This window comes from Barbatula barbatula (assembly GCF_947034865.1).
Source record: "Barbatula barbatula genome assembly, chromosome: 7".
Classification (NCBI taxonomy): Eukaryota; Metazoa; Chordata; class Actinopteri; order Cypriniformes; family Nemacheilidae; genus Barbatula; species Barbatula barbatula.
In genome coordinates this window covers 14,566,586-14,577,933 of record NC_136770.1, presented here as the reverse complement: position 1 = coordinate 14,577,933, position 11,348 = coordinate 14,566,586, and the positions used below count along the sequence as shown (strand labels likewise).

General features: G+C 43.4%; 1 protein-coding gene across 1 annotated transcript; it reads right to left on the bottom strand.

Moving 5' to 3' along the window:
* On the bottom strand, window positions 1-10,325 carry arhgef25b (Rho guanine nucleotide exchange factor (GEF) 25b; the record flags this gene model as incomplete). Its single annotated transcript, XM_079461026.1, has 14 exons — window positions 1-1,122; window positions 1,216-1,396; window positions 1,508-1,699; window positions 2,539-2,616; window positions 3,350-3,400; window positions 3,525-3,617; window positions 3,692-3,781; window positions 3,901-3,970; window positions 4,070-4,173; window positions 4,717-4,783; window positions 4,936-5,060; window positions 8,973-9,047; window positions 9,166-9,509; window positions 10,319-10,325. The coding sequence occupies 14 exons, from the start codon at window positions 10,323-10,325 to the stop codon at window positions 941-943; spliced, it is 1,659 nt and encodes a 552-aa protein (XP_079317152.1). The 3' UTR covers window positions 1-940.
* Between the last annotated feature and the right edge of the window lie 1,023 nt (window positions 10,326-11,348).

Below are 11,348 nucleotides of genomic sequence, written 5' to 3'. Positions count from 1 at the left end.
CACAGTTTGAGATTATTTTAATTTACAGATTTTGCATTCATCAAAATCTCAAATTATTCAATATACCTTGGAAATAACTGTACTAAAAGGTTCAAATTACACATTAAAACATTTCATTTTACAAGAGAATAAAAAACACCTCAAAGTTACAGTTCCCTTTTTTTAACATGATACAACAATTACACTGAAATAAAGTTTACCACCCCGTTCATAAGTCAACATTAAATCCACCTCTGACTGCTTTTAGTCAAAACTCTCAATATCTTACCATCATGTAATCTTTCTCAATGCATGCATGAATATAAAGATGAAACCAATTTAAGCCGCTATAAAACCCAATATATCCAAATGAAAAAAGGAAAGTGTAAAGTCTTAAATGTTCAAAATACTCAATAGACCACTTCGGATGACGTAAAAGACGCTGATCCAACACTTTTGCAAAGGAACTTTCTGTTTCAGTTTTTTTACATTACACAAATGTTTGAACAAAATGCAACCAAATGGAGGTTAGTTATGTATGTAAAAATTAAAAATAAAATAAATTAAATTAAAATGAAAGTGCATCTGGATTAGTGTTTACATCTTGCAAAATGGTCTATTCGTTTCAATGTTTCATAAAGACTTCAAGTAAAAAATGTGATCGAGAAATGAAATTAAACTAAAGGTTTTGATCAAATTGGTGGTGGTGTACTTTCCTACAAAAAATAAATTATTATTACAAAAAATTATTGAATGCTCATAAGAAAATTATATTTGTGTGTGACACGTGAAAGGATATTGTTCAGGTCAGCAGAGGAAAATGAGGAGGTAGACATAAATCTTTAAGCAAAAAGGATTGAGTGAATTTATATGATACAAATTATTAAATTCCATCAAAACCTCTTCCAATGTTACAAGGTGATTGGAACGTCATTGTTACAATCATGCAAACATTAACCATTTAATGAGGCAAAGAGGGATATGAAGAATTCCAGGAGTGCAGACAGTGCAGACGCTGGCGGTCGATGGAGCCAGAGCTATAGGGTTGCAGGCCGTAATCCAGAGACTGTGCTTCTGTCATGTTCTTTCCCAGACTAAGAGATTTAATTGTTTGCCTCTGATATTCAATAGGAGACTGCAGGGCTGAAAAAAAGGTAATTCAGAATGGAGGGTTGGTAGAATGATCAACACCAAGATCAGGAAAATGTCAGAAAAGCTATGGTGATAATGATATACCATTTAAGAAGTTGCGTTGGGATTCCAAAATCTGTTTGATGTCATTTGCCCAACATAATCTGATTTCTGGGGACGATGCATACAGGATAAATGGGAGCATGCTTCCATCAACATTACGAGACGTCAATACCAACCGACATGGGTCGTCAGGGCAACGTTCCTCAATGCCTAAACAACTGACCTATACGAGATATAATTGGGACAATCATACAGTATGTATCAAACATGTTGTCTAGCTTTCTTATAGATATGTGTAGTAGGCCTGGCCGTTTCAGTTCACACAGTGTCTTACCTTGATGCTATTTTTATAGATGTATCCTGGCAGGGAAAAGCCTTTCCTGCGGTCGATTGGTTCACTAAGGATGACAAGCTGCTCGAAGAGGTAGACTCGTCTCTCTTTGGGACGGGAGAGAATGCTGTTCTCATTTTCAATTAAGCTGAAGGTGTCCTGCTGCAACAACTTTCCTTGTCCATTCAGCTGGCCCTGGGGACCCAATGAATCATGGGATGTTCAATTAAAGGAGGTGATGAACTTCAGACATTTCAAACATTTACCTCATTACCAACCTCAAGGTGTCAAAGTATATTATAAAATATACCACCTACAGTATTAAGTTAAATTCAATTCAAGTTTTGCATTTAGCGCTTTTGTTTCAAAGCAGCTTTATATGAAAACACAAAAGTAATTTAGAGTATAAACAGAGAGGACCATCCTTTTAAAACCAACTGTAGTGAGGTAGGCGGGACGAGAGCCGGATTTCGGGCCGTATCATCAGAGGACGAGCGACCTGACCGTCAGGGAGAGAGGACCAGGCCTGGACTTTATGTTATGGTTTGTGTGTGTCGCCGGCAGTCGGCCGTGAGGGGGCTGCCGGCTGTCTAGTTATGTTTGATTTAGTTAATTCAAAGTCTATTTTATGTTCGCCGATTCCCGTCTCCTTCCTTCCCTTATATTGATCATGTTACATCAACATTACTGTAACTTGCAGAAGTTACGTAATACATTATCAGCAGTCTCTGGGTGAGCAAGCCAACATGGCAAAAGTCTCTAGGAACTAAAACTTCAATAATGTATAAATGGAGAAAAAACTGGGGAGAAACCAGTCTCAGCCAGAAGGGCCAGATTCCTCTGAAACATTACAACTGCAGTCAGTGACTTTTGTGTAGGCCTAATAGTTAAATGTTTAGACAGGGATGATACAGAATAGAGGCATAATGTAACTAAATGTTAAATTAATAAACATACAGTCATTAAAGATGTTGTGATCATGAAGAGAGAAAATATACCATTGTGAAACAGTCTATGTGATCTTGCTACTGTACCTCAAAACCTTGAAGTCTTCCAACATTCATCATGTCGTTACATCTCTTTGGAACAAAACACATCACCTCCACTGCCCTCTGTGATGAGAAAGAATAATTCAATATATCACCCGATAATTTGTGTTTATAACTAGGGTTGGGTATCGTTTGCCATATAATTTATTTTAAACGGGACTATTGCTTAAGCGGTGCCTAAATCGAAGAGCCACAAAACACTGGTGGATGACATTAAAGGACAATATATTCAATTAAAAAACATTAATTAAAAATTAAAAATTAAAAATAGGCCTAATTAAAAAAATATTTCACAACAAATTCACAATTAAAGTTTTATGTGAATGTGAAATGAGCATGGACACCAACATTGAAAGATGTTATAGTGTTTACTGTTCACCTTGTTTTACCCTCCAGCTGCATCTAAATGTCTCCATAGTTTCATTAATAATGGGCAGAGAATGCGTTGAATATATATACAGGTTAAGTCCATTTACAGAGGCAACATTATAAGTTTTAAAAACAGACAGAATTTATATTGAATATGTGTTATTATATGCCTAAACATGCGTAAAAAGCTTAAAAGACTGATGTCAAGAGATCAAAAGAGGGCAAAATGTCCCAATTGACGGCTCAGTCAGCATTTAAGTGGCACCAAAATGAGGCACCGAAATCTGTGTTTTTATTCGGTCCAGTGACATACCGGATATAAACTGTATGTACCGGTTTCGGTATCCAACCCTATTCCTTACCTCTACTTACTTTTCTTGTAGTTGCCTGTAGTAAACCTCTTGCTACTGTAAAAAAATGCACTAACCTCAAGCTCTTCCGTCTGCCTGCCTGCTTTTGTGTAGTACTTCAAAAAGTCCTGTAAACAAACACACACATTCACAAATATCCCATTAATATAACATTTAGTTAACACTATATCTGGATTAACAAGTACATATTCAGGCTTATACCTATATATTTTAGATCATTGTTAAGCACACCTTAAGCAGCAGCTGATATTTCATGATTCTCTGAACTGGTTTGATAAGCAGGTCATTTAACTGCAGCCTGTGACCCAGCTGTTGTCTCATTTCCTGCAAAAAATGAGAACAATACAGTCATATGCCCTTAACTCATATACCAGTTAGTAAACTGTAGGCTAAATTACCTCAAAATAGGTCTCAATATACTCTGAAACAATGTGCTCAGACTTTGGCTTATTTTGACAGTAGATCACATACATGTTAAGCCTCCGCTCCTGTGAAACACATATTGCTTGTTTATTTGCTAATTTGGCAAACTAGAAACTTCATTAAAATTGCTTTAATTTTACAGGAGTTCCTCCAGATGAAAACACAGACTCTTAACTGTACTTACATGTTTGATAAAGAGATGAGCCAGCAAATCAGGTTCACGCACACATTTCTCCAACTCACCAAGGAAATAGCTGCTCAATGCCACAAACAAACATCAAAGGGTTGGAAATACAATGGTATTAAAAATAAACAAACATCAATGCAAAAGACTGATCATTTAGGTGACCTACTCCTTGTGCCAGCCATAGATCTGATGAATATTCCCGAATACAATTTTATCCTTTCCCTCCATATACTCAGGTACCCCAACATTGTTCATTGTGGCCATATAACCCTGGAGGAGTCAGAGAGCAACTTCTAGATTAACAATTACATTTTAGAATTTGACCAATGCTTTTAATGTGACTTAAAGGTATACAGTTTATAGACAGTGTATGTAGGTGAGGCAATTTATGTTTGTTTTTCTTTATTTACAATTTATGAATTTTTACTTAATTTATGTATATACTGTTTAAATTGATTTAAAATCTATTTACTCATGCCCCTTACGCTTACAAAAAGGTAGTATGCATATTGGTATACTTTGCTATTAGAACAGTATATAAGTATACTTCTTTCAAACTAAAATTGAGAAAGTATTCTTTCAGTCTACTTTTATGTACAGTCTTTTAATGTACAAAAAAATACTTAAAATGGCACTTTACTGTGCCTGGCTTGTATACTTAGCTTGTGTTTACATTTTTGAGTAGCCAATAAATATTTCCCACTTTTTTAGTATTGCTATTACATGAAGTACAGTATATTCGACCAACACTTAAAAGTAAAAAAAAAAAAACATTTATTTTTGAAGGATTTCTGTAAGATATCCATACGTCACCTCCACTACAAGCCCCAGATCTTCCACATAGAGCTTCTCTGTCTCAACCAGCTCATTCAACACATATCTACATGAGAGATACAGGATAAAGAGATATGTCAGATTTTGAGTTGGTTTCTAATATTTTATGCCAGATAACATTTATTTATCGAGGAGGGAGGTCAATGTTAAATATCTGAATTTCCATGGTAAAGTTCAAAATTCACTTGAAATACCTACATGCTTTTCTCCAAGGCAGTGTTTCTGGCTTCGTCATCACTCTCTGAACCCTGTGATTGTGAATGTTCGTCAGTAGTCATGGATGGAGCATTGTCCCCATGAAGCAAGTTGTGACGACTCTGAAACTGCACACAGATCAGGTTTAAAATACAAATATTGATTAAAAAATAAAAAGCATAGCGAGAAAACAGAAATTAGCAATAATTAACATGGTAATTATATAGGCTATGTGTTACGTAAGGGATAATACACAGCTAGCCGTGCGTTAAAGGGCTTTAATGCACGACGTGGTGGCCTCCGCAAAGTGCATTAAAATCCTTTAACGCACGGCTAGCTGTGCATTATCGCGCTCATACCGTGGTCATTTGCCAAGTTAAAGCTGTTATTAATGTTTACATTGTAATTTTAGCTCAAACAGGTGAAAATTACAGTTCTTTTTGATAGTTTATTTGTAATGTAATCAAACTGACTGGAGCTTTCTGTGCGTAGGGTTTTAATGCACACCTAATTAATGCGCCCTTTGTGCTGAGGAACCTGAGAGGTCACTCCCGGTTGCTGCAGCGGTTCGGAGACTGACTGGGGATATATCTACATGCCACGGCACTGCACCATATCACAACCTCCAGCGGAGCGACACTGACCAGACTAGCGAGTCACAAGAGTGCTACCGCAAGACGTAATCTTCCAGTTACATAGTAGTGGTCATACTGAGAAGCCTGTACTGTCAGTCATCACAGACAGTGGAGAACGCCTTTATTAGCGAGGTGCTGTCCGGAGCTGAATACTGGGGAGACACTGCTCTTCTCGTCAAAGAGTGTGTTACGAAGGCCACATCCTACCCAGAAGGGAGGTTACATTTGGAGACACTAACATGGTATCACCGGTGGGGAGAACAACATGCGACAAACGGTGTCAGCCCGAGTAAAAATCCAGGTGGGACAACCACCGGCAGGGAGGTCCCAGATTCACCAATAGGGAAATCAGGAGTGAGGAATTCAACATACGGAACGACCCATAGGGGAGTCACAACGTATGGGGCACTAGTCCTAGTATAGGGGTCCACCTGAGTATGGATGACTCTACCAATACTGGACCTGGTTCCAACAGACTGCTCCGCCCAGTCCGTTACCAAATGCCAATGCTTAGTGATGGATGGAATGCCTGTACTTCGCACTGAGAGGGGGGAAAGTAGGGAGGCTAAATAGCGTGCTAGACTCACCTGGGGGAGAGAGAAGGCGCTTTCGCAGGCGTATGCCCAAACCAGGAGCCCGTCCTATACGAGGAGCCTCTCACTGCCAGCGGAAACGGTCGACTTGGAACTGGTATGCCACCGTAATGGCAACCACAATCCAGTGTGCCAATCTCTGTTTGGAGACAGCCCCCCCGGGTGCTGTCCTCCATAACAGACAAAGAGGCTCCGTATTGCGTCCAAAGAAGGTGCGGCATGCGTACTGGAGACAACACTAAAGAGTCTATACCACCCTGGCGATTGATGTACGCCCCTGCAGTGGTGCTGTCTGACTGGACTAGCACGTGTTTGTCCTGCAAGAGGGGCTCGAGCCTCCTCAGTGCCAGAACTAGTAACTCTAGGCAGTTGATGTGCCACGGTAGTCGTGGACCCATCCACCAACCCGATACTTTGTGCCCGTTGCACACAGCACCCCACCCTTGCCGGGAGGCGTCTGTCATCACCACAACACGCCTCGAAAGCTGTCCGAGCGGAACCCCCGCTCAGAGAAAGGTCAAATCTGACCAGGATCTGAGAGTGCGAAGGCACTGAGGCGTTACCGTAATCCGCCTTGTGCCGGTGTGCCACGCTGTTCAGGGAACTCGACTATGTAGCCAGTGAGGGATTACCCCTGTCGAGGACGCCATGTGCCCCAGGAGCCTCTGAAAGTTTTTTCAGTAGAGTCAAGGGATTCTGCCTGACCAACCTCAGACAGTTCAGCCCTGACTGTGAATGCACGTTGGTGAGACGTGCTGATATACGGACAGAGTCTAGTTCCAAGGCCCAGATGGTCTAGGTGCCTGAGCACAAGGTTTTTTGGGCACGATGAAGTACAGGCTGTAAAACCCGGTCAACATCTCAGGTTCGACCACACCCTTCGCCAGAAGGGCAGTAACCTCCTTCCGAAGCACGGGGGAACTCTCTCCTCGCACCGAGGTGTAAAGAATGCCCCGAAACTTGGGCGGGCGCCTGGGGAACTGGATCGCGTAACCGAGACTGATCGTCCTCTCCAGCCAGCGTGACAGGCTGGTGCTCTGCCAAGCGCCCAAGAACCGCGACAGTGGGACCAGAGGGACGATCTGCTTCACCATGCCTGGGGAGGCTGGTTCGGTGGCTGACAGTGCGGTCACCTCGCACAGGGGGGACCCCAGGGAGTTGACTAACCTGCTTTTGGCTGCCCAACGCAACGTCCAGTGGAGATTGGGGTCCGCAGCTCGGTCCATCCCAGACACCAAGTGCTGTGGAGGAAAACCCAGGGCAAACGTGTCTCTTTGTCTCTTTGCATGTGGGCACAGGCAGCAGGTAGCGTCCCTCTGCGGCTCAGCGTTGGTAAGGCCCGTGTCGGGCCCGATGTAGTTTCCACCGGGTTCGCCCAGTCAGGGCCTCTTAGAGGACCTCCTGCTGGCTTGCTGAAGGGGGACAGATGCCCTCTTCCGCGGGGGTCTGCGTCTCGGGTGGGCCATCCTCTGGGAGGGCCCTGGAAGCGAAGGAGCCACCGCAGGGGGGGGGGGGGGCTGCTGGGAAGCAGGCTGCGCTCGGGACCATGACGACCTGCGGGTGGCCTAATCGCGCAGCAGGATCTGTTTGATCGCCTCAGTCTGCTTCTGTACCGCGGATAACTGCTGTGCCATGTCCTCCACGGTATCACCGAATAGCTCGGCTTGCGAGATGGGCACGTCCAGAAGCTCATGATTGAGCCACAGATGCCTCCCTTGGACCACAATAGTGGACATCGACTGACCCAAGGCACGTGCCGTGGCCTTCGTCGCCCGTATCGGGTTGGGTCATGTGGGTTGGGTCTGATTTCCCGCCGTCCAGATCCTTCAGGACTTTAGCCTGAAAGACCTGGAGGACTGCCATGGCATGGAGAGTGGAAGCGACTCGTCCAGTGGCATTATAAGACACGAGTGTCGAAGAGAGTTTACATGCCCTGGACGGAAGTCTTGGTTGACCCCTCCAGGTGCCAGCTGTCTGCGGGCACAGGTGTCCCGAGACTGCACGTTCCACCTGGGGAACGTCAACGTAGCCTCTAGCCGCCCCACCATCCAGGGAAGTCACAGCTACCGAGCCCTCAAGCCTGGAATGCGCCGAGAAGGGTCCTCATGCACCTCTGGGAAGAATGGTACCGGGGCGGCGCGTGGCTTTTGACCATGTCCCGTCCTCAGAAAACACGAATCCATTAGCAATTAGCTCTTTTAGGTCTGTAGCTCTTGGCCGAAATGCCCAAGGGAAGTCCGCTCAAGAAGGAGAAGTCAGCTGCTCCACGTCATAATCCAGCAGGAAAGAAGTCTCGAAGATGATATAGCTTGACAGCATGTGCCAAACAGGTTCCGAAGAACAAAGGATAAATGAATGACCGCCGCCATCTTCCTTTTATACCCGTATGAACAGGGCGGAGACTGGCGTGCGCGTGCCATTCGCAAAGCCCATTGGCGTTTTAAATTTAATCTCGGCGATGAAAGGTTCTCAAGATCAACACAACGTCGAGAGACCGACTGAAGGGGAACAGTATTTACAATAAATGTGTTAAAACATTTAATATCATTAAATAAGCATGATTATTGATATTGTGTTTATGATAATGTTCTAACTAATTCAGTGCCATGCAGTGTGTGGTTGACACTAGACAAAGTAGGTTGTGGTACTGTAATACACCTATTTAACAGTTTGCCTTAAGAGCCACAATAATGGTAACAAATTTCTCATATTTTATAGTCCCCATAAAAACAAAATGAAAGTTTTTTTTGTAGACGAAGTGGACACTGTGGAAAGACACATGCGATGATGTGTGATCTGCATCATGTACTACCTGCAGTAGATCATTTAGGTATCTGGGGTAATAGGGGCTGTCTGGAGAGGCTAGTACTGAAAGCTCATCACAGTCCTATTTACAGGGAAAGACACTGTATATGGTAAATTATTTTACATCAATATTACATATAAAAAAGTACACCATGCTGACTGTAAGCAATAGTTCAATATACAGTATATTGTATCCATACCAGAGATCTGTAGGAGTGGGGAAGTTTCTCAGACCTCTCTCCTAGATTCAGTGGGCTTTGGGTAGGTGAGAGAGGGACAAACGTGTAGGCTGATTCTTCTGGGCTCTGAATCGACTTTGAGCTGTGACCTTTGCCTCTTCCTCCCAGACTCAGCCGTCGAACTGGGCTGCTCAGCCATCTCTTGAGGGCTTTAACAGTGCGTTGGGAAGCTGAGGAGGGCCGTTCGGAGGAAAGAGGCTGATGGTTGCTGGGTGAGTTTGGAGAGAGGTCATCATTGGAAATGGCCGTTGAAGGTGCATCAGGAGGTAAGGAGACATCACTGAGCTCAGTTAATATGTATGACTCTAGAGAGAGCAAAATTTTTTTAACAATTAGTTGCCTTAGAATTATAAGGTTCTACCTGTTGGTCAAAATTGAGTTATTCACACACTGTATTCTATGACAATTTATTATTATTATACCACATTTTTTTTTAAATGTGTAAGTTTTGGGGTGATTCTTCGGAAATATGTGTTTTTCTTTGTCGTTGGTGTGTTATAAGTTGCCCATGCATGTATTAGACACGTAAAATTGCAAACATTTAAGTGTTGGAACAAAAATTTATTTTATCTAGAAGTGAATGCTCACCCAGACCTGCCTGAAATGCCTTGTGTAACCACACCACGGCAAATCTACGTAAGTTCATAACACGATTTGACAATAACCGCCCAAATCTAAATGCTAGTAAGGTAGGCATCTCATACCATCGCCGGCGCAGCCATGTCACGGAGATGATGTGTGTTTCGTTGCGAAACGAAAACCTCTTTGTTTGCCCTTCCAAAGGACGAGGCTGTAGTGTTTAAGTTTTGCAGTATGAGGTTTACGACAGTGATGTTTTACGTCATGACGTGTGGGAGTTCGCCTGCCGTATTACGTGGTACAACAACGGAGGTCTAGCATTTAAGCCCATGAGTGATGACGGCTGTCTCTGTAATAACTGTCTGATATCACAGTAAAGTATACTGAATGCAAACGTCTGTTTCTTGTCAAACATCAACACAAGAACATCACATTGGCGATGAGGATAAACAGCAACACACACAAAAAGAGATGTCACTGGGAAACACCGTCACTTTGCACGCATTCGATACCGAAACAGATCCGAGCTTATTACTGCACATGGCGGGAGCGCGAATGCATGACATCTATGACACGCTAGCAGCAGAGGAAGATAAGTTTGCTGACGTTAAGCTGAAGCTAAGCACGTATTTTACGCCCAAAAAGAACGTCCAGTATCGAGTATACATATTCCAAAAGGCAGTACAGCAGCCGGGCGAGAACCTCGACACATACTGTACCAGACTACGCATACTAGCAAAGAATTGCGAGTTTGCCGACGTGAGCCACGAAACAAAAGCACAGCTGATCCAAAGCTGCAGTTCAACCAGGCTGCGTAGAAGCTAGAGAAGACTCGTCTAGTAGTGATCAAGCTTACATATTTGCTGCCAGTAGCAACAAAAATACCACTCAACCACGCACACACATTTGGCTAAATGGTGTGAAAATTGCAGCAATGATTGATTCCGGGGCTGCAGTGAACATTATTAGTGAATCAGTCCTCCGTACGCTGAGACCATGCCCACAGCTCAGCCCAGCTGATATACAGATATTCCCATATGGTAACACTGAACCACTGCCCATCACCGGTGCATTCACATGTTGCACAGAGACAGATAATAGGAAGACCACAGCCGAGTTCTATGTAATGAAGGGTGATAGCTGCTCTTTGCTAGGCTACAACACAGCTAAGGAGCTAGGCCTCATCAAGATCATCAACACTGTGTCTGCTCCAACCGGTCAAACAGTAGCAGATGAGTTGGTACAGAAACACCAGGAGCTGTTCGAGGGCATTGGCATGCTGAAAGACTTCCAGGTAAAGCTTCACATCAACACTGACATTCACCCAACCTGTCAGCCACATAGGCGAGTGCCATTCCACATCCGACAAAAGGTCTGTTAGGACTCTGTCCTTCCTGTCTCGAGCTTTCTAGCTCCCTGGGCAGAGTCATGACATTGCCACGTCTTTCGGGTTTCTGTTGTGTTATGTGTGGAGACATGTGGCTTTATGTTGTTACTTGATGCCACGTGTCTTCCTGTTATGTCTCTCAGCCCCACCCTCGTGTCTCCTGTAATTTCATTAGGGT